We start from the raw sequence: 23,633 nt of genomic DNA, 5'->3' as shown, positions 1-23,633 counted from the left end.
AGTGCGCAGTGTGACAGGGCAGCCATGTTTTCACACCAGCAGCCCGTGAGTGACTTGATCATGCTCGGCGAACCCTTGACCGCGCTAGAAAGTACAAGCGTCGGACTACCGATTTACGGCGCGTTGGTCTTATTTGAGATGCATCCAGGTTGTGTTTCCTGCCGTTGAGCTTTTGAGTGGTGGCAGACCTCAGCGAGGAGGTGGCGATCGTTAAAAAAAAAAAAAAAAAAGAAAAGAAGTGAAGGGGGGGGGGAGGACGGAGGACGGAACACTTCCTGCCGGTTCCGGCAAGTAGCGCCGGTCGGCTGTAAATCTGCTCCGGGTCCGAAACGGAAGGTTCAAGCACGGCCGTAATCTCTTTTGTCACTTTGTACGCCTGCTCAATAATCTTTATTTTTGCTGCAGTAATCTCTTGTCTCCATGGGGATTTATGCTCGGTGTCCGCGAATGCTGTTGCCACGGAAACCTGTTCCTCCCCGTGACCCCCCCCCCCTCTGTCCTGACCCAAACCCACCCCCCACCCCCACCTCGGGGGCCTTGCACGGACTCAAAGGGGGTTTTTCTTTGCATGTCTTTATTAGACTTCCTCATTGTCACGCATACGTAGACCGATGATAAAAAAAAATAAAATGAAAGCAGTCTTGACAACATCTTTCTCTCCGCCCCACTCTGGGTTATGTTTTCCATAAAAATGATAGACATCAGGATCAGGAAGTCATCGCCATGCCGACGACCTCGTAAATCCAGACCGACGGCCATAAAGTTGGAAGCGTGTGAGTGGGTGGGTCACTCGCGCCTCTTCAAGTTGTTGTTGAAATATGTTTTTTACAATTCATGACCTTTTCGGGTCGCGCTGCCCCGCGTGACATTTTTTGTCTCCTCCCTTTGTAGATCTCATACATACACCGACATGGAATAAGATGGGGAAAAATGTCAATATTTTTTTAGGAAGTTTGAAAACAAAACCGCCTTTGTGGAGGTAATAACAAAACTATGATTAATCATTATTAGCATTCCTTCGGGTTATACAGTAAAGGGGTGGATTTTTATGGAAAGATGAGTCGGGAAATTTTGGAAATATTCCAAATTGGAGCTGTTCCCACGGCATGGTGGGTGAGTGGTTAACGCATCCGCCTCCCAATTCTGGGGTTGCGCTTTCAAATCCGGGCTCCGCCTCCAACACGATTGATCAAGCGATGGCTAATAACGTGAAAAGATCCTTAGTCGTGGAACTCAAGCTACCGCTGTACCTGCGTGAAATCGGGTAAATTTTGTTACTTATATTTATGCTGTAACATGTTTTCCACAACTATTTTGAGCTTCATTGAAGTTGATAAATTCCCATTTTTTTTTCCCAGTGCGATCAGTAGATCATCGGGTGTGTCCCGGGAATTGATCCGATTTCATCTAAGCGGCAAAGGAATTATTCATTAAATGAATTTTCATGGGCGACACGGTGCAAAAACGTTGGCATCACAGTTCTGAGGTCCCGGGTTCAATCCCGGACCCGCCTGTGTGAAGTTTGCATGTTCTCCCCCGTGCCTGTGTGGGTTTTTTCCGGGCACTCCGGTTTCTTGCCACATCCCCGAAATATGCAAGATTAATTCTAATATTGCCCCTAGGTGTGATTGTGAGTCCGGCTGTTTGTCTCTGTGTGCCCTGTGATTGGCAGGCAACCGGTTCAAGGTGTGCCCCGCCTCCTGCCCGTTGACAGCTGGGATAGGCTCCAGCTCTCCCCGCGACCCTCGTGAGGATAAGCGGCTAAGAAAATGGATGGATTTTAGTTTAGCTGAGAGAGGTGTTAAAGAGCTTTTTTTTTTTGAAGAATTGATTTCAGATCGGGACGTTAGGGTTAGGTTAAGGCCAGTGAGGTGCAGCGACAATGAAATGCGGTCCGAGGAGATGGCAAAACGTCCGTCCGCCTGTCGCCAGTCATACAAAAAGAATAATTCATAATAGCTTTGTGTCAAATTGAACAGGCCCGGTGCATTTCCAATAAACTGCGACAAGATCATCCATCCGTTTTTCACTGTTGGGAAACGGCGCTTTAGCTGAATAGCAGAGTGGAATTCAGCCTCCCTCTCTCTCTCTCTCTCTCTCTCTCTCTCCCCCTCCCTCCTTTCCTCCCCCCTTTTAGCCTCTCTCAACTCCCCTCTTCTCCCTTGTCGTTTTCTGCCCTCGTTTTCCGCGGGTGAAAGTCCCGCGGGAGGCAGGCGCTCAGCTCGGCGGGAGAGCCGACGGGACGGAGGGTTGGGGGGGGGGGGGGGGAGGAAAATGGCACTGACGGCTTTGTAGGCGGCAGACCAAAGTGTGGGCGAACACTGTCGGGAGGCAAAAGGAGTATCCTTCGAAAGAGCAGACGGGAGGTGGGGAAAAGGAGGACGGGGGGCTTGCGAGGGGAAAGAAAAGCAACAGTAGGTAAGGACGTGCCGCGGTGCAACAGCGCTTTTCGAACAACGTTTTGTCGCGGTGATTTAGTCACGCTGGTGGCGTTATGTGACGCTGTTAACGCATTTCTGGAGGTGTAACCACCGCAAGACCAGAGAAATGTCAACTTAAGTGATGAGGATGAGCGACACAATGCGGATTTTCTTCATATAGAACAGTTTTTCCCCTGTGAGGAATAATGAAGTTATAAATTGTTTGTTTTAGGGTCAATTTCTTGTTGTCATCTTTTTGTTTTAATATGGTCATATTTTAAACAGTGTTACCAGGAAAAGAAATTAAATTAATTGGACATTTCCTGACGATGTTTCCTCCCACCGATGAACATATTTATCGTTTAAGATTAGACATGGAAGATTGTCTCGCCGAGCTCGTCTCTGATATTCATGTTTGTAAACCGTTTTAGGGACGAGCACACCGCCGTCGAAAGCGATGTTGTGTAACATTGGATTTGAGATCAGCACAGCTTTTGAGTAGAAGATAAAGATTAGCCGATGAATCTCATGTCCGTTATGCAAGAGAGAAATGCCAACACGTTGGAAGTTGGACAAGTTTATGGACGCCGCACTCTAAAATATAAGTATATTATATGTATGTATGGTGTAAATAGAGTATGCATTGCAGTAAGTCGTCGAAAATTGTTGAGAAATGACAAAAAAAAAACCTTTAAAAAGCCAATGATTTTAGATTTCAGCATTGCTCGTAGTTGTGTATATATGAATACCATCAAAATTCTTTTCTTAGTAGGTTTTGTTTAATAATTGGCTTGATACAAGAGCAAAATACTGTATATTCCCTTTAAAAATATAGACTATACTATCTACGATCACGAGACTTACTCGCACCACATCGCTCGAGGAGATTTGCAACACCGGAGATTTTATCCCCCATCGGTCCCTCCCATTGACGGCCATACCAGTCAAATATCCCTCTTTACTGGGAGGGCTGGCAGTCAATGAGCTAAGAGCGCTAATTGGCCGTGAAATTCTCCTCGCGTTCGCACACAAACAGACGTTGTAGCCAACCACAAACAACCGCCGCGCCGCGGGCGTACCCTGCCGTCCTATCAGAGCATTTCAGCTCGCAATCTGCCGCCGCGGAACATTCAGGGTGCGCTCGCGTGTGTGTGCAGAGAGGCCGAAACGGTGTCACCGCCATTGTTTACGCGGACTGTGGGAAGACGGTGTGAACCCGGAAAGGGGGACGAAATAATGCGGGCGACCCGCCGGACGGAGGGGGGGGGCTGAAAAGAGAGCCCGGAAGAGAGGTGTTGTGAGCACTGGGGGAGATGAGCGTAACGGAGATTTAGTTTCAAAAAAAGAAGAGAACGAGGCAGCATGGCAGAGAACCGGAGAGGGAGAAATGAGGAAGTAGTTTACGAGTGCGGTTGAACAAGATCCCCGCTGTTTTTGTAGCGACGAGTAAAACTGTAAAACGGCAAACATGCCGACGTGCGCTCGCATTTGTCAGAGGAGTCGCAAATGAGGACATTTGCTGGTTGCTGGCCCGTTTGGAAGAGCGAGACCACAAATCATCCACTCATCCCTCCATCCGTCCCTCATTAGCCGGCCATGCGTAAGGAGACCTGTTCTATTTTTATCCCCTCGCCCTCCATCGGCTTGAGAAAGAGTGAAAATGGCCGCGAGGCGACCAGAACGGCGGGCTCGGATCAGGTTTCGAACGCTTTGGAAAGACACTGGGGCCGCGACGATGGCTTAATCGCGAATGAATCACGCTTTAATCCGCGGCCCGAAGCCGTTTGTTTGCACACACCGTCACGCACAGGCATAATTATGCAGCGGAAGTCCAAGACGATCCCTCCCGTGCTCATTAAAACCTTTCAAGACCCACAGAATATTCTTTTCTGACTAAATAAGCACCAAACCTACCAAAAAGAAAGAATAGGTTCCGTTCTCGCACTAAAAAAAGAAAGCTCGCGTCTCATTTTTTCTTCTTCTTTAGTGCACAGCGGCAAAACTTGGATCGGTTTCTGGCAAAAATTCTGACACCTAATCGCCAAAACCGAGACTTTCTAACTACCAACCGTAACACACGGATTTACATCCCGTTTTCTAGCGTGAGGCGTCTGAACTCGCTCAATTAATTTCCAAGACGTTGGCGTTTCTCTCGCTCACAGTTGACGTGACAAGATGGAACGTTACACCTAATCTTTGTCTTCTCCCCAAAAACTGTGCCGATCTCAACTCCAAAGGGACGCAACTGGCGTCTGTTTGTTATTTCAGTTCTTTCGGCGCTCGAGCTCCACAGGAAAAGCGTGCGAGAATCTCTTCCACGTCGACGTTTTGAAAACGAATTGATTCGCCTCTGTCAGTGAACGGTCGGATTCCAGTAGGGGGGAAATGTTGTCAGCTAATTGACAGTTTTGCTCTCATTGTTGTGAGCAGCCAGAGATTTTCGTTTGTCGCCATCTTATTCATTTCTGGTCGTAAGGTTACCGTGACATTCACACTTCCGTTCCCAGCTTTCAGGAACAATGAACCCGTGTAGCGATTGTCCAAATGTGTCCGTCGATTGCGGACCGGGCTGCCAGATAGTTACCGTAATTTCCGTCCTTGAAGCTGCAACGTTTTTCCACACGCTTTCAACCCTGCGGTTTATGCGATGTTGCGGCTAATTTGTGCATTTTTTCCTAACGGCCGCAAGGGGACACTCGACCGGAAAAGGTGGAATATATGTGCCGAGGAAGTGACTTTTACCGGTCCGGCCCTATTAGCGCTGCGCTAGCGTGTTACTGCTGTGTCTCAGTGATTTGTACTGGTATGTTTTCTTTAACCGGCTCTGTTAGCGCGGCGCTAGTATTGATGCTAATTTAGCGTGTAAATGTGTGCGCTGTGAGCCCAAATGCGCGCGTTATGCTTCTCCACAAACCCAAATATTCACACGATCTTCCTCCCCAATTTTTTTTCTGCGACATCGTCTTTTCCTGACTTGACTGAGTCAGTTTTAAAAATTGGAGCAGGCGGCCAGAGAGCGTGCCGACGCCGTGGGGCTCATTTATAAAAGATTGCATCGCATCATTCAAATCCGAAGGTGGTGCGCTGTGGAAAAATGAATGCTGACGCCGAAAACTCTCTGCGCGCTCACCGGTGTGACCTACAAACAAAAACATGATGATATCATGACTATTTTTACTTTTTTTCCTGTATTTTTTTTCCCCTTCATGATACAATGGAATCAATCAAATGTATTCATTTATTTAAAATACATGTATTATTCTGATTTGTAATATATTTTATTTTTGGAAAAAAAGACAAGACAGGTGTTTTGTTTTATTATAGTATATTTTTACCAGAGCAAAAAAGAGAAAATTAACTTCCACTTTAAGGTATGGGTATTATTTTATATAATGTATATTGTATTTATATTTTTCAATTACATTGCGGCTTTGAATATTTAATTATATATAATATATTTATATATGTATATAAATCATCATATATAAAGCATACTATCTATAATAAATACAGTAGTGCATATATTTGGCTTAGCCCTTGAAATGCTGCGTCCTTGCATCCCTTCACAAGATGCTGAATAAAGCCCTCGCGTGATATATGACATTATCTAACGTCACGCGCCATCTCCCCCGGGCAGGTCTTGACGTGTCGCCATGACAACAGAGGCAGGCTCCGAGACAGAGGTGAAGGAGAAAGAGGAGAAGCCGGCCGCCGGGCTCGACCAATCGGAGCGGGCCACCGCAGAGAGCCAGGAAGCGGCCGCCGCCGAGGGAGACGCGGAGAAAGAGAAAGACGGCAAGGGGATATCGCGCTACCTGCCGACGTGGTTTAAGAAGCAGAAGTCTCAAGGCCAGGTACATCCGTACGCGTCGTGATGTCGCGTTGGGCTCCCCCACCGATACAAACGCGACGCTCTGTGCAGACCTCCCCGACCGAGGAGGCGCCGTCGCCGGAGAAGCCCGGCGGCGACCCCGAGGAGGTTCCGGAAGTGAACGGACACGCAGAGGAAGTCGAAGAGAGGGAGGCGGTCGGTCCGCTCCGGGGGCAAGTCGCCGAAAAGGAAGCGGAGCGCCAGTCCGACGCCAGTGCCGACACAGAGGTAACCTCGTCGCGATGGCGATCGGATTTCGTGGCCGAGTGTGGAACGACACACAAGGAATTAATTGGTCTCGGGCAGCCCCCCCCCCTACCCCCCACCCCGTACGACCTCTCCATGCGCAACTGTCAGAGAAGTGTCGTAAATGTGCTGTGAACAGCCAAAATCGGCGTAATTGAGTTTCCAAAAGGAGAGCAAACAGGGCTACGGCCTGCTGAAGCGAAGCTCCTCCCCCACACTTTAACATAGTTGCAGGGGCCAAAAACGCCACACAACGGAGCCAAAGCAATATGTTTACATTAGACGGAGATAGGGCCTGAGTACAAAAACTGCAATGGACCTTTCCGACTTAGCCTACAGTTGCCATCTCCCGCAATCTTCCAAAATGGCGATTGAACAGAACAGGTTTGAAGTGGATTCTCTTTCGCGTATTCCAGATAATATCGCGGTATGTTTTTTTTTTGCCAAATGCGCCTGACTTGTCCAAGAGGGTTCCCCAGAGCGGTCGCAACTATTTCACGCAATATGTACACGGAATTAAGATTTTGCACGGAGCGGGACGCGATGTCAGAGTTCCAGCGAAACGTTGGCGATCGATGCAAAAAAAAGTTTGACGCCGCACAAACTTCATGTTGAAATGCAACAGGATGAAATCGTGGAATCGTACTGCGCATGTAAAGCAGGGTGAGTACTTTTTACTTGGAAAGATCACGAGTAATATCATTGGAGTCTTTATTCATTTGTCTTGGCTCGTAATGGAACCCAGTCCTCTCTCTTAAAAGTCCGATGTGATCCAAATACACATTTCTCTTCCATGACATGGCGCATTTACGTATCACTAACCCGACTCTTCGGCATAAAACATGACACACTTCATTCAGCAGGTCGGTGACACGCTAACAAAGTGAAAGTTGTTCTTCTGCAACGTATAAAGCGCTGATAATAATTCAATCAAACTCTGAGAAGATACTTTTCCCTCACTTCCCTTCGAACATATACAGCCTTGTGTTTGTTGATATTGTCCGCATTTAGTTGTACGTGCGGCCTTCCGCAAGCCTTAATCCATCGTAAAGACTTCGTCGACATTAAAAATTAATCAACTGGTCAGGAAACCTTTCATCAGAATTGCACAATTTCTCCAATCGCATCTGAGGACCATTTTCTTCGTAACATGAACTTTTCCAAGCGCCCGCTACTGACAACCAGCATTGCTTGTGGGACAATACGGCGAGAGGGGCGTGTCAAGAGAATGCGGCTATCTGATTGGCTATTATCGTACGCGTGATTGACAGGCCGGAAAGGTCCATTAACAGAGGATCGGTTCCAAAATGAAATTGGCAAATTGCAACTGTGTGTACCTGCCTGTCAGTGGACGGCAACAACACGTCTTCCTCCACTAGTCAAATATATTGTTTGAATAGTTTATTTGGGCGACGCACTGTGACCGCCGCCAGCCAGGGCCTGAACCGCGCTTTGTTTGTTGACGGAGTGCGCTCAGAGTGCACGTCGGTTACAATTCCTCGCGCCTTTCCGAATGCAGTGCGCACGGGAACGCAGTGCGGAAACGGAATGGAAAGATTCTTCGTCTTCGCGTTCACGATTTTCCACAGCCTTTAAGAAGGGGCTGACTCGTGCACGCAAAACATGGCCGCCAGAGTTTATTGCCTTTGTTTAGTTTGATTGATGGGGCGCTTTGAAAGGTTTCAGATCTGTTTAACAGCCCTGCAAGTAACGCGGATGATCTGTTGAGTGTAAATAAAAAAAAAAAAAAATAAAAATCAACCAATAATAAAGGAAAGGACAGACCGCTGCGGGTTTAGGTGCTGGTAATTGGCGCCGTGCGGGGGTTGCACTTTGCAGCAGCTGACGCAATGCAAACCACAAGCGAAACCGCTGGTGAGATAATAAGCAGGGAAAGGGGAACTTGTTTTGTTTTGCCGACGGGTTTCAACCACAGAGCAGGTGAGAGCAGGGAACACGATTTTGCCTTTGTAAAAGAAGTGCGAAAAGTCAGAAAGGCGCATATTTGTTGCTCAGCCCACCCTTGCACTCAGTGTTCCGTCCAGCGGTCACAATGAGGCAGGCCCACCCAGTGACATCAACGCCTCGGTCGGCGAGCCAAAAAGAGCCGCCTGCGCTTTCCTAGAGGAGGAGGACGCGCCCGAGAGGGTTTTTTCAGCCGTCTTTCCCGTCCTGCGCCCCGCAGCCCGCCGGGGAAGAGAAAGTCGTCGGGGGCGCCGAGGTCGCAGGTGAAGGAGGGGCCGGGGAGAAGGAGGAGGACGAGGCGGAGGAGCGAGCGCCGGCGGGCGACGGCCAGCCGTCCATTTTCCAGTCGCCGCTGCGCCTGGTGAGGAGGAGCAAGATGAAGCTGGTGGTGTGTCACGTGACTCTGCTGGACGGCTCCGACTTCGCCTGCGAGGTGGAGGTGAGGCCCCCCGTGCGACGACTCCGTTGCGTCCGTTCTGCTTCCTGACGTCACCGCTAATCGCGTCTACCGTGCACGTCAGGGGTCCTTTTAAACTTTCTGACTCGCTTCTTTTAGCCGCTCGCATTGTTTGGGTGGGGTCTGGGGATAAATCCAGACTAAATCAGAGTTTGGTGTTGTCGGGGGGGGGGGGGGGGGGTGTACGAAGAACACACACACACACACACACACATGCAGCAGATTATGCGAGGAGGTGCAAAGGGGACCCCCACAAGATTAGTTTTCTACATCCGCTACGCACTCCGAAGTGCAGATGGTGAATTATCGCAGCCCGTACATCGTGACGGTGCTTTACAACGACGGTAATTAATTTGACGACGATAGGCCATGTAAAAAAAAAAAAAAAAAAAATGATGGAAAAATATTTGAATTCTGATCAAGTAACCGCGCGCTAACGCCCAACATATTGCGTTGTTTGAACAGAAGCGGCTTTGTCCCGCAACAGATAACGCTGAGACTGCAACAAGTCCTTTTGTCCCCGACGCGCACGAACGCAGGCGGGCGTCCGTCCGTCCGTCCGTCCGTCCGTTCAGCTACAACACTGGCGTGGCGAGTCCGGAAGAGAGCGAGAGGGATGCACAATGCATTCCAGAGATGAAACCGTATTTCGTGGAGCAGCAGCAGTCGCACGCGCACACCAAATTGACTTCACTTACTCTCTTATTCGCTTTGCTTGTCAAGAAACGAAAACATTTTCCTTAGCAATTGGCAAATATTTCCTCCCGAGAGTGGCGAGCGGCAAGCGCTCTCATGGCAAATGCCGCTTCCGTTTGCTTGTAAATGAAAAAGAGGAGCCGTCGTGGCATCGGCAAAGTGGGGGACACCTTTCCGACCCAAATCTGCGTTAAAGAGTTACCATATAAAGAAGAAAGAAAGTTTCTTTCGGGTTAGTCGCCACAGCGTGTCATCTCAGATGAACGCTCGTATTTGTTTGGCACAGTTTTCACGCCGGACGCCCTTCCTGACGCAACCCTTCTCAGGGAGTGGAGGCCCCAGTGGGATACGAACCCACAACCCCTGGTTTACCAAACCAGTGCTCTAACCACAAGACATTTTTATAAATAGTTGTACTCATCCCATACCCTGTAAACGCATTTAAATTCATTACAACACACTTGACGGTATTGCACAGCACTTATTCTCACTCAATTATGTCATTACTCTGGTAATTTCATCCATCCATCCGTTTTCTTTGCCGCTTATCCTCACGAGGGTCGCGGGGATTGATGGAGCCTATCCCAGGTGTCAACGTGCAGGTGGCAGGGGACGCCCTGAACTGGTCGCCAGCCAATCGCAGGGCACATCGAGACAAACAGCCGCACTCAAAAGGGGCAATTTAGAGTGTCCAATCAATGTTGCGTGTTTTTTGGGATGGACACTTTTCAGCACGGGGGAGCCCTCAGACCGTCACACCGGGATTGAAGCTGGATCCTCAGAACTGTGAGGCCGACGTGTTACAGCTGCGCCACCGTGCCTTTAATCACTATATATTTTTGGAAAATCATTTTTTTCCTTGCATTATGCAGAAACTATACATAAGACTTTTCATTTTTTCTTGTAGTACTGCAAAAGGATGAGAAAATTATTCTTCTAAACATCCATCCATCCCTCCGTTTTCTTAGCCACTTATCCTCACAAGGGAGTGCTGGATCCTATCCCGGCCATCGACGGGCAGGAGGCGGGGTACACCCTGAACTGGTTGCCAGCCAATCGCAGGCCACATAGAAACAAACAGCCGCACTCAAAATCACACCTCGGGGCAATTTAGAGTGTCCAATTCATGTTGCATGTTTTTGGGATGTGGGAGGAAACCGGAGTCCCCGGAGGAAACCCACGTAAGCGGGGGGAGAACATGCAAACTCCACACAGGTGGATCCAGGTTCGAACTTGGGACCTCAGAACTGTGAGGCCAACGCTTTACCAGCTGATCCACCGTGCTGCCACTCTGATAATTTAAAGTACAAGAATACTTTGTACTAGTTTACTTCTTAAAAAAAAACAAAAAAAAAAACATTGCAAAGATTTGTGTTTGTTTTTTGTGGGAAGTTGGAACAGATTAATCGTATCTCCATTCATTCCAATGGGGGATGATGATTTGAATGGAGTGGCGGCACACTCACACAGCACACGCAGGTCGGAATCCAGCCGCGAGCCTCGCGCGCTTGGGCGAATCGAAGAAAATACCGCAGATCTTTTCTGCCGGAAGAAAAGAAGAAAAAGTGAAAATCTTTTTCTTCCATTTTGCCTCCACCGCCGCGCGCCGAACGCAACTTTCATCTCTGCGCGCACACAGCGCTCACAAACACACACAAAGCACACATTTTTCATTTTTTTCCACCCGCCTGCTTTCTGTCTGACCTTTTGCCCGTGTGAAGGTCACTGCAGCCCGCCCGTGCGTGTGTTTGCCTGCCCGCACGCATTTTTTTGTGAATGTGTGGCTAAATGTCATTGTCATTGCTCAGTGTGGAGGATTTTACGGTCCTCCCGACGGAATGCGGCCCAGAGCACGGATTGAGCAGACAGAGGCGCATTGATGCAGACGCTCGGACGGAAAGTGAAGCGCGACCGTAGCGCCCGTACAAAAAATGACACTTTTCCCAAAATGATGGCGATTGACTGATGCCACATCTACGTGTCATCCCTTTTTTTTTCTTAGTTGCCACGTACAGAACGTCAATCCGCGCGTTCCCTAAGCCGCTTATCCTCACAAGGGCCGCAGGAATGCCGGAGCCGATCCTTGCTAACTTCGGGCGGGAGGCGAAGGGGAAACCCTGAACTGGTCGGTCGCCAGCCAATCGCGGGGCACGTGGAGAACACGCAAACTCCACACAGGCAGGGCCGGGATTTGAACCCTGGTCGTCAGAACTCTGAGGGAGATGCTCTAACCCACCGTGCTGCCGCATACAGAACATCCACCTATCCATTTTCTTAGCCGCTTATCCTCACAAGGGTCGCAGGGAGTGCTGGAGCCTATCCCAGCTGTCAACGGGCAGGAGGCGAGGCACACCCTGAACTGGTCGCCAGCCAATCGCAGCGCACATGGAGACAAACAGTCGCACTCACAATCACACCTATGGGCAATTTAGAGTGTCCAATTCATGTTGCACGTTTTTGGGATGTAGGAGGAAAACGGAGAAAAGCCACGAGGGCACGGGGAGAACGTGCAAACTCCACACGGGCGGGGCCGGGATTTGAACCCTGGTCGTCAGAACTGCGAGGCAGACGCGCTAACCAGTCGCACCACCGTGCCGCCACATATGGTATATTCAAAATATCGGAGGCTAAAAATGGAAAACAAAAGAGACGCATTAAATATCAATTTAATGCTTGGCCATGCGGCTCGTGATTTTTATTGACTTGTTTGATTTAATTTAACACGCAGCGGGTCGCACGGACTCATAAAGATTTCTGATGTCCTAAGGGTGGAAAAAAAACACAACAGGAGGTTCGTGGTAAATATGAAAAAGAAGCAGAAGTGAACGAAAAATAATAACTCTGTGGGCATCCATTAATATTCCAAGTCTTTTTCTTTTTGGTGCTGCAGAAGCGGGCCAAGGGTCTTTTCCTGTTCTTCAAGGTGTGCGAGCACCTCAATCTGCTGGAGAAGGACTACTTCGGCCTGACCTTCACAGACCACCACGAACAGAAGGTAGCTCGCACTTCCTACGTGCCTTTCGGACGCAATTTTTTTTCGAGACGCAAAATCGCCCACAGCGATTCTCCTCAGTTTACTCAACCAATTTTCCCAGAAAAATGCAAAATGATCTTCCGCACCCGTTTGTGTCAGCAGTCCCGAATCGTGCGTTCAAAGTGTCTCACGCATCTTTGTGTCCACCCTTCAGTGCTGGTTGGACCCCACCAAGGAAATCAAGAGACAAATCCGCAGTAAGTTCTGTTTTCACTCGCCACAATTTTTACGCGTGGAAGTTGCTACGTGTATTTGCGTCAAATGTGTAAAAATGGAAGCTTTGACAGCGTAGTGCACTTAATTCAATGCAGTAAGTGAGATCCAGATCCCTCCGCTTGGACGTTTTTACACATCCATGAATTATTTTGCAACCTGGGATTTTTGCAGCGCATCTAAACTTTGTCCGCTACGTCGGAATTTTCTGTTTTGAGCTAAAATCATACGCAGGAAGCTGAAAGCTATTAAATAATAGATAAAAATGCATCTGGGCAGCACTGTAAGTGACCTAAAAAAAAAAAAAAAATTCCATTTGTCTCTGGGTGACATGCGCACACTCGTCGCCAACAACAAGGCGCTCAAAAGCAGCCACGCAACGGCGGCTGCACTTTTGGGACGCAACCGTATCTAACTAGCGAACTCCACATGACAATTACGCCAGCTACGTGAACAAAGGCGTTCAAGTTCTTATGTAGTAGGGGCCTGAGTCCAAAGTCCGAAAAACACTTTTGCGCTTTCACGTCTAAACTGAGCAGCACATAGTTCTTAGTTTTTGCACATTGCAACAGTTATCCTCAAATATATATATCATTCGTTTTCTGAGCCGCTCATCCTCATGAGGGTCGCGGAGAGTGCTGGCGCCTATCCCAGCTATCAACGGGCAGGAGGCGGGGCACACCCTGAACTGGTTGTCAACCAATCGGATGGCACATGGAGACAGACAACGGTCGCATTCACAATCACACCTACGGGCAATTTCGAGTCTCCAATGAATGCGTGTTTTTGGGATGCGGTAGGAAACCGGAGTGCCCGGAGACAACCCACGTAGGCACAGGGAGAACATGCAAACTCAACGCAGGCAGGGCCCGGATTTGAACCCCGGTCTTCAGAACTGTGAAGTCAACGCTACCACGTAGATAACATCCATCCATCTGTTTTCTTTGCCGCTCATCCTCACGAGGGTCGCGGGGAGTGCTGGAGCCTATCCCAGCTGTCAACGGGCAAGAGGGCGGGGTAACACCCTGAACCGGTCGCCAGCCAATCACAGGGCAGATAGAGGCAAACGGCCAGACTCACAATCACACCTAGGGTCAATTTAGAGTGTCCAATGAATGTTTTTGGGATGTGGGAGGAAAGCGGATTGGCCGCAGGAAACCCACGCAGGCACGTGGAGAACATGCAAACTCCACGCAGGCGGTGCCGGGATTTGAACCCCGGTCCTCAGAAACGTGAGGCCAACGCTCTACGTGCATAACATTTACAAACAAATCTCTGAATCGGCTTTATCGTCTTTTAATAAAGGTTACAATATTTCAATTCCCATCGTTCCCAGTCATCTAACTTCAGCATCTTCCTTGAAACTGTCACACGTTTTTGCCACGCAGGCCGAGCTGAGATTCAAACCTAAACACACCAAAATGCAAACCACTCGTGGTCATCTGTAACGATGTGATTTTTTTTGTTCCCCACACTGCGTCTTTGTCGAAGATTACGCGTTGCTATCGGGCGAAGGCAGCATGACGTTACGCAACAGTTTTATTTGCTTTGCGCGTGTCCCTCGATGCTCGCGTGCGAGATGCATCGGGCTTAGCGACGTCCAAAAGCCGCCATTCGCCCTCGCGCCATCCCGCCTCGCTCTCCCTTGTCCGAGTCTGTCGCACAAGCACACCCACCCGGAAGAGAGGAGGGACGGCTGGAATGAGGCCAGATGGATAGAACTGCAGATGACCCCGATCACAGCAACAAAAAACAAAACCTGCGATCTCCACGAATGATCCCCGTTTTTTTCCCCCCTTTGCTTCGTTTGTCCTTAGGCAACAACTGGCAGTTTGCCTTCAACGTCAAGTTCTACCCGCCTGACCCCTCGCTGCTCACCGAAGACATCACGAGGTGAGCGTTGCTGCGTGAAACTCGATTCGACGTCCACGCAAATGTAAACGAGACAGCGACATTCGTGGAAATCAAGCCGAATTAAAAGCCCCGAAAGTGAACGGCGATGTTTGGGTCCTGGCTGACTTTAGGGTGAGAGGTCATGTTGTTCTTTTGTCAAAACAAAGAAGTTAATTACCGTAATTTCCGGCCTACAGCCTCACCCAGTACATTTGTAAAGGAAATACCATTTGGTACATGCATAAGCCGCGCCTGTGTAAAAGCCGCAAATGCCCACATTGAAACGCGAGATATTTACTTGGCTTTTACACAACTGCGGCGCTAGCGTTAGCGTTGGAGCTGGCATTTTGCCGCTTGCGTTAGCATTAGCGCGACGGGGCTAGCGTTGAACTCTGTGTGCCAACTTTGTAAATATCTCGTGTTTTAACGTGGGTTTCAAAGTGGGCACTTGCGGTTTTTACACAGCTGCGGCGCTAGCGTTGAAGCTAGCATGTTGGCGGAAGCGCTAGCAAGAGACTGTACGTAGAGTTTTCAAAGTTTTAATACTTAAACTTACTACTTACTTAATATTTAATACTTACTCATCTTAACACAGCAACAAGACGGTACTACAAATAGGGCCGGTTAAAAAAAATAAAACATACCTAAATCACTGAGACGCGGGAACAACATGCTAGCGCGACGCTAATAGGAACGGTAAGAAAAAAAATATACCGGTAAAAATCACTGATACACTGCAGTAACACAGCAGCAACATGCCAGCACAGCGCTAAAATGGCTGGCTAAAAAAAAAAAAAACACACCAATAAAAGTCACTTCCTCGGCACATATATTCCACTGGTCTCACTCTTGTTACCTTTCGCGCTCGAGTGCCCCCTTTGCGGCCGTTGGGAAAAAATGCCCATCACGTCTAATAATAATTTCAAAAAAGTGATAATCAGAATGATCTGCTCACGTACACTCACAACTGACAACGAGGCACTCTAAATTGGCCACGTCACCGGATTCTCCGAAGGGGAGAGGGATTTTCGGAGGTCGGCGTGGATAGCTTGTGAAGCGGACGTCGCAATTGGACCGGATAAACCGAGACCAAGTGCACCACCGGGCCCTGTTTTAGCCACGCCCCCTCGCCCAAAAATCCGGGAACCTGAAGTGGTGAAAAACTTTTTAATGCTTATCTCCAAAATTGAGTACTACATAGTTCCAAGTCTTTTCACGTTTTCAGCAATTCTTTTCAAAAATGTTTAATACATTTCAAAACCAATCTGAGTTCACTTTACAGGGTCTTTCAAGCAGGTCTTAAGAGGTCTCGAGCGACCGGTCGCCACCTCAGCCTCCACGTCAGCGAATGTCCGCTTCACTGCCTTTACTCAAAGACCCCCCCCCTCCCCCCCTCGTAACCAGGATCCAGAACCGGCAACCCGCAGATTCTGAGTTTTGTCATCGGCTTTAGACTCCATTTGGAAAATGAATTCCCCCCCCCACCCCGCGTCCACAACAGTCAACCGACCGCAATTTTTAGCGAACGTTACGCAACTGACTTTTTCGACACGGCGCGCGGGAGGATTAACGGCGAGGTTATCCTGACCAATCGTCATACCCGGGAAAATTATACAACAAACAAAGCAGTTTTTAATCCTCCTGCCGGTGGACGGTGGTCTCCTTTGGGACGACAGACAACTTTTTCTTCCTTTTGTCCTTCCAGTGTCACCGTAGCAACTCGACAAGTCACTGGCATGATTTGTGAGATTGCTCATAAACAGTACGGTGTTCGATATTGCGATTCATAATTTGCAACCCCTGCTAAATTGCGGTTTTTCATTTTTCAAGCTATCTAAATCTCTCACCCAGAACCTCGTGCAGACTCGCAGAGGTCGCACGGCACCCCAACCTTGCCCCGCCTCTTATCATCATCATGCCCGTAACCAGGACGATAATATTTACAGTATTTTCTATTTCAAGCTTTTATTTGTGTGTTCAAATACAGTAAAGCCTCGGTTCTCGAACGTCCCCGTTTTTGAACAACTCGTTTTTCAAATGAACATTTTGAGATTTTTTTTGCTTCTGTTTTCGAACGAAAATCGGTACTCGGTTGCCCCCGACAAAAACGGAAGTAACATATTGTGTGCGGCCAGATCAGCTGACCCACGAAGCGCTTTGTTGTGAATTCCCTCACTGCTGAAAAAACCCAGAAATGCACGTGGCGCATGCAGTTGACCCACCCTGACCCACTACTACTAAAGCATACATTTTAAGCAAAAATAAATATATTTATTAAATTATTTTATTATTATTTAGTATTTAAACTATACATGTATTTCTACTATGTAGTTTATTATCAGGAAAAGCTAAAAAAAAAATGCTTTAAAAAGACAATTTTTGGGGGGCTTGGAACGCATTATGTGTTTTTCCATTCATTGTAATGGGAAACATCGATTCGGTTTTTGAACAAATCATTTTTCGAACCGAACGGATTGTGGCGGAGAACCGAGGCAACACTGTACGAGTTTACAAATTGTTTAAATATGTTTTAAAGACTGCGAGAGTGGTAAAACTGGATCCGTGTCGTGGATTTTCACCTAGTGCAGGTGCGTCTGGAACGCATCCCCTCACCATTAAACCGGGGATGCCTGGCGGGCTACGTCCGCACCCTCGTATTCCTACTTTTCGCCTCAATTCACATTTAATAGCCGAAAACTGTTTGGGCTTACCTGTCCCAAGCGAGCGTTGCATTTTGGTCTTCGATCCACTGCGCAAAGACGCTGACGCCTAACTGAGTCTACGTTTGTCTCGTCAAGGTACCTGTTGTGTCTGCAGCTCCGCGAAGACGTGGCGTCTGGCCGACTGCCTTGCTCGTTTGTCACTCACGCTCTCCTGGGCTCGTACACGCTGCAGGTAAAGTTGCAATTGTCAAGTGTCACAATTGGGATATTCGTAATATCCAGTTAATACGCCTGTGGTGTAAAGTTGTTGAGGAACACGTCGTTAAATGTAGAAAATGTTTGCCGACGGGGTTGTTAATGTAACAGTGTCGTCGCTTGAAGGGTCAGGAAAACTCAAGGCTCTGGAGTGTTGAAAATTACTGTAATTCCCGGCCTACAGAGCGCAGCTGTTCACAAGCGTCACCGAGTACATTTGTAAAGGAAATATCATTTGGTACATAAATACGCCCCAGCTGTGTAAAAGTACCAACATTGAAACACAAGATATTTAAAAATAAAGACGGTACACAGAAAGAGTTTAACGCTAGGGCAGCGCTAACGCTAGGGCTAAAGCTAGCGCTGTGCTAAAGCTAGCGCTAACATTAACAGGGCCAGTTAAAATAAAACTTACTGGTAAATATCACTGAGACACGCCAGTAACACAGCAGCAACACGCTAGCACAGCGCTAACTGTAGGGCCGTGCTAAAGTTAGCGCCAATGCTAGCACTAATGTTAACAGGGCCGGTTAAAATAAAACTTATTGGTAAATATCACTGAGACAGGTCAGTAACACAACAGCAACAGACTAGCAGAGCGCTAATGCTAGCGCAGCGCTAACAAGGCTGGTAAAAGTCACTTCCTCGGCACATATATTCCACCGGTCTCTTTCTTACCTTTTCTGCTCGAGTGCCCCCCTTGCGGCCGTTAGAAAAAATACATAAATTAGCGCATCACCACATAAACCGCAGGGTTGAAAGCGGGTGAAAAAAGTCGCGGCTTGAAGGCCGGAAAAGACGGTAGTGTTTACTTCCATTCGTTCACTCCCTGGTGTTAAAAAAAAATATGGATTAGCGTTCATTTATCAAAATTGGGCAATTGGACCCGCAGCGTGAAGCAAGTCGAAATTTGGCGTTTCGACGATTTCTGGTCTTTGTGCGCCGCAGGCAGAAATCGGCGACTACGAACCCGACCAGCCTCGTCCTCTGGACTACATCAGCCAGCTGACCTTTGCCCCCAATCAGAGCAAAGAGATGGAGGAGAAGATTCTGGAGCTGCACAAGTCCCACAAGTGAGTGCCGCTCGTGGACGCCGGTTGCGCGCGTTGCCACGGTGACAGCTTGCTCAATTTCTCGTTACCGTTAGGGGGATGACGCCAGCGCAGGCCGACGCCCAGTTTCTAGAAAACGCCAAGAAGTTGTCCATGTACGGGGTTGACCTGCACCATGCGAAGGTACGACGCCCCCCCCCCCAAAAAAAAAAAATTGTTTCTCCGTTGATGTGTGTGTGTGTGTGTGTGCGCGTTTGTGTCAGCTGTGCAAACAACGTCGAAGAAGACCATGGGAATAGCCCACCTCCCCTCACGGGGGGGAGGGGTCATCGGCCGGCGCATTTCCCACGTGCGTGCCGATCATGTTTGTCTCGGTCGCCGGAAAAGCGAAGGAGGAAAAAATTCATGAGAGAGGGAGACGGGGGGGCTTGAAATGGAAAAGAGAGGACGCGAGACGGAGGGCGAGTGGCTCGGAAAGAGGGCCGGCGCGCTTAAAATAAAAGGCCGCGAGGATGGGAGATTTTTTTTTTTTTTTTTTTTTTCCCCGAGCATTCCAATGTCCAAATAATTCCAGAGCAGCAGAGAGGAAGTCTGTTGACCACACTTTTAAAAATAAAACCCATTTGTAGTAAAAGCAAGCGATCGATCAGCTAATACCAGTGGCAAGATTGCGCGTGTGCGTGTCCATTATCTACGTATTGGCGAATAGATCCCCTTCGCCCCCCCACCCCTTCCCCACGTTAAGTCAATACCCCACTGACCATTAGCAGATGGCCTTGGACTTAAAAGCTTTGCGCCAACGAGTTAGCCCGCCAGCTAAACACGTTACAGTCGAATAATCAACTTTGGGCCCTGGAAAAAATGACATGATGGTCCCGTCCGTGTGTTCCGGGTTTGGAAAACATAGAGTGGTACCTCGCATCATACGAGTAACAGCCTTGAAATTCAATCTTCCTCAGGACAATGTCGAGGCACCGTTGAATCTATATTTGACTTGAATCTATGGGCAGGATTCTGAGGGCGTGGACATCATGCTGGGAGTGTGCGCCAACGGGCTCCTGGTCTACAAGGACAGGCTGCGGATAAATCGCTTCGCCTGGCCCAAAATCCTCAAGATTTCCTACAAGAGGAACAACTTCTACATCAAGATCAGACCTGGAGAGGTATGAAGGATCCCGTACGGGCAAGGTTAAAAACTCTTACGGGCTACTTACTTCAAGGATCAATCAAGCAACTTGTTTTTATGGAAATAAGTTGTAGTTGGCATCATTAACAAAAGATTTACCGTAATTTCCGGCCTATAAGCCGCGACCTTTTTCGCACGCTTTCAACCCTCCGCTTATGCGGCGAAGCAGCTAATTTGTGCATTTTTCTAACGGCCGCAAGGGGGCACTCGAGCGGAAAAGGTAAGAGTGAGACCGGTGGAATATATGTGCCGAGGAAGTGACTTTTACCAGCCTTGTTAGCGCTGCGCTAGCATTAGCGCTCTGCCAGTGTGTTGCTGTTGTGTTACTGACCTGTCTCAGTGATGTTTACCAATAAGTTTTATTTTAACTGGCCCTGTTAACATTAGTGCTAGCATTGGCGCTAGCTTTATTTTTTTTTTTACCGGCGCTACCCTGTTGTTGCTATGTTAAGCTAAGCTAAGGTATTAAAACCTTTCTGTGTACCGTCTTTCTTTGTAAATATCTCGTGTTTCAATGTGCCCACTTGCGGCTTTTACACGGGCACCAAATGGTATTTCCTTTACAAATGTACTGGGTAAGCCTTATAATCAGGTGCGCTTCGTAGGCCGGAAATTACGGTACTTGGGTGTTTAATGTCATAATTTCTGGTTTGGCAGGCACTCGGGAGATCCAACGGTTTGTATACACACCCCTTGGGAAGTCTGAAAAGTCGTTCACGTCCAAAAAGAAGTTAACCGTTTGAAATATTCACTCTTCGCGTGATAATTACAGCACAGATGGCTTATTTTTAAAACACTCATAATTGCTGGACAAGTGTAAATATGTAAAAAAAAAAAAAAAACCTGATTGTCGATGCCAACCGCGTTTCTCACGCTCGTTTCCGACAGACGGAGCAGTTCGAGAGCACCGTGGGATTCAAACTCCAGAATCACCGCTCCGCCAAACGGCTGTGGAAAGTCTGCGTGGAGAACCACAGCTTCTTCAGGTCGGAGGGGGAAAACAAAACAAAAAGAAACATCCGGCAAATGTCACGAGCGACCATTCCGTTCACATCCTCTCTTTTTGGATTTCCCAGGCTAAACGCACCGGAGCCCCCCACCACCCCGCGATTCTTGACTCTGGGCTCCAAATTCCGCTACAGCGGACGCACGCAGACCCAAACCCGTCTGGCCAGCACCCTCATAGACCGGCCGGCGCCCGCGTTCGAGCGCACCTCGTCCAAACGCGTCAGCCGCAGCCTGGACGGAGGTAACGCGTGCACGCGCGCCACACGCGTGGCTGCGATGCCCTTGGAAAGAACGTATTTTTGTCGTCTGACCAGATACAGGAAATAGCTGCAGCTGCTTCCTGTCACATAGAGACAGAGATGAAAAGGCAGAGTGTTCTGAAAGAAACGCCCACAAGGCCCCCACCACGAAATGAATGCAGCATGTAACGTACGCACACGCACAAGAGATTGCGCTCCAAAATTGCAAATGTTGCGCGGCCAAGACCACGTTGGCTCTGCAAAACACTTGTTGCGCTCACAAGTTATGTGCCACATCGCCCCCAGCTGGAAATCTCGATCCACTGCAACCACATCAACAACGGAGGGTGGTGACAACTGCATGGAATCCCGTTAAAAGCAGGGATGCGTCCATCGCGATCGGCAGTTTCGGTCGATACCGACGGCGCCCTGAGGAAACAAAAAAAATGTTTTTTCATTTTTTTTTTTTTTTTAACATTTAAGTTCCCCCCTATTTTAAGCTCTCAAGACATGAGTATGGATATTGCAGTAAAGAAGACAAAAATGTATCACTTTCATATAAAATGGGAGGCCGGCAACTTTTTAACGATGTCGTTTTCGAAGTGCGTTTGCCTCATCTGCCGATGGAGCGAAATATGTAACGGAATTTTCGAGCGGTTTATGGAAAATACGACGCTGACATTCGGCCGAAAAGCGAGCTCAAAATGAGAAAAGTGAACGAACTACAATCCCAAATCCTCATGTGTGCAATTTCATGCGTGTGGCGTTTAGCGATCATCAACGTGGACTCAGATAGTTATGAAAAAATGATTAAAGTTAATTATGTTGTGTAATATTGGCTCGTGCGGTTATGCAAGGCAAACAAACATACATTTACACATAAAGAATCCTCAATATACTTAAACATAAATATGTTTTGTTTTTTTATAGGGCGGCACGGTGGGCTCAGCTGGTAAAGCGTTGGCCTCACAGTTCTGAGGTCCCGGGTTCAATCCCGGACCCACCTGTGTGGAGTTTGCACGTTCTCCCCACGCCTGCGTGGGTTTCCTCCGGGCGGGCACTCCGGTTTCCTCCCACGTCCCAAAAACATGCAACATTAATCGGACACTCTAAATTGCCCATAGGTGAGATTGCGCGTGCGGCTGTTTGTCTCGATAGTCTCCGGCACTCTCCGCGACCCTCGTGGGGATAAGCGGCGAAGAAAACAGATGGATGTATTTTTCTAGTAAAGTGTAGATCTTTGTGACTTGGTCATTTTATTTCATCATTGGTCATTCTAAAAAAAAACAAAAACACCCAAAAAATGTCAGCCCTTCTTCCACGTCGAGGGAGAATGCTTGAGAAGTAGATCTTGGGGTAAAAAAGTGTTTTTATTTCAATTGTTTTGATATCCTTGATATGCAGGTTAGGGCCTATGTACGACTACTGAAGGCATGCTCTTTTTTTCTTTGTCATTTTTGATATGTCTGCGTCGGCATTTCACTTTTGGGGGTTCGTATTGATCTTTTGGTTGTTTCTCCCCCCCCCCCCCCCCCCCCCATCAGCACCAATGATCAGCATCACTGAGGCCAGCCGGGACGCCACCGAGAACGGTCACGAGCCCCACCTGGACCTCCACTCCGACTCCAAGGTGTGTCCCGTTTTATATTCTGCAGCAGGTTCATCATCAAGCGATGCATTGAAATAATTTTTGTCGTGGTTGTCGGGGCCCACGTCGGTTGCCACACAGTTTTTATTTTGCCGAAAAGTGTGGATCCTTTATTCTCCAGTAGGTGGACTGCAACGTCGAGGCAGGATACGCGCCTCTAAAAGTGTTTTTGTGTTTTTTGTGTGCGTGTATGTGGGAGTGTAAGCTTGACAAATAATATTGACCGCATATTTTGTATCAGTATTAGCACTACTTAGCCTGGCAGGTTGCACCACAGAATTGAAGTCCAGAGCAAATGGGTGGTCCGTGTTGGTTCTGCATGCCTCCTGTTGACCCCCCGCCTCCCCCTTTTTTAAGCACTCCGAACCCTCACACACGCACTCTCTTTCTAGCAATTGACTTCTGCTTTCGTTTTCCTCCAGTGGTTACGTCCTTTTCACAGAAGTCGGGCTTCCCGTTCCGTGCGCCGAAATGCACTTTTTGATTCCGCTAGATCGGCGTTTCGTCCCACTTTAAATCTTTGCAGGGAGACATATGAGGAACTTTTTTTTTTCACAATTTTAAAACACTTCCCATGTGCGTCATGCTTTTTGTCAAAATAGCCCAAGGATCAAGAAGTGCAGTGGTGCATTGAGATATGCACTGAGTTATCGCTATAATAACAAAAAGATGATTCAAAAATACATTTACAACCCTTTAAAGAACGCATTGAATGGAAACAGTGCACTGACGCATGCGCGGACAATATTACAGGAAGGGTGTCATATATTTGTGACCGGCTTATATT

At 48.1% G+C, this 23,633-nt stretch overlaps 1 protein-coding gene across 10 annotated transcripts in view; it reads left to right on the top strand.

Annotated features, from left to right (window-relative positions):
* The window catches only part of epb41l2 (erythrocyte membrane protein band 4.1 like 2), a 49,007-nt gene that overhangs the window by 6,223 nt on the left and 19,151 nt on the right, over positions 1-23,633 (top strand). For 8 of the 10 annotated variants that reach the window (XM_061812772.1, XM_061812773.1, XM_061812763.1 and 5 more), the window contains 13 exons: positions 6,058-6,274; positions 6,343-6,519; positions 8,723-8,941; positions 12,546-12,650; positions 12,844-12,886; positions 14,720-14,795; positions 17,594-17,690; positions 18,662-18,786; positions 18,861-18,948; positions 19,776-19,928; positions 20,840-20,937; positions 21,028-21,200; positions 22,743-22,828. In XM_061812772.1, coding sequence (XP_061668756.1) covers positions 6,074-6,274; positions 6,343-6,519; positions 8,723-8,941; positions 12,546-12,650; positions 12,844-12,886; positions 14,720-14,795; positions 17,594-17,690; positions 18,662-18,786; positions 18,861-18,948; positions 19,776-19,928; positions 20,840-20,937; positions 21,028-21,200; positions 22,743-22,828 — 1,641 coding nt within the window. In that variant the 5' untranslated portion in view covers positions 6,058-6,073. Of the gene's footprint in view, positions 1-2,281; positions 2,419-3,713; positions 4,021-6,057; positions 6,275-6,342; positions 6,520-8,722; positions 8,942-12,545; positions 12,651-12,843; positions 12,887-14,719; positions 14,796-17,593; positions 17,691-18,661; positions 18,787-18,860; positions 18,949-19,775; positions 19,929-20,839; positions 20,938-21,027; positions 21,201-22,742; positions 22,829-23,633 lie in introns of those variants that run through there. The other 2 variants (XM_061812766.1, XM_061812765.1) reach the window with 2 other exon arrangements.

The sequence above is a fragment of the Syngnathoides biaculeatus genome, chromosome 23, assembly GCF_019802595.1.
Source record: "Syngnathoides biaculeatus isolate LvHL_M chromosome 23, ASM1980259v1, whole genome shotgun sequence".
NCBI lineage: Eukaryota > Metazoa > Chordata > Actinopteri > Syngnathiformes > Syngnathidae > Syngnathoides > Syngnathoides biaculeatus.
This window is presented reverse-complemented; position numbering and strand designations above follow the sequence as displayed.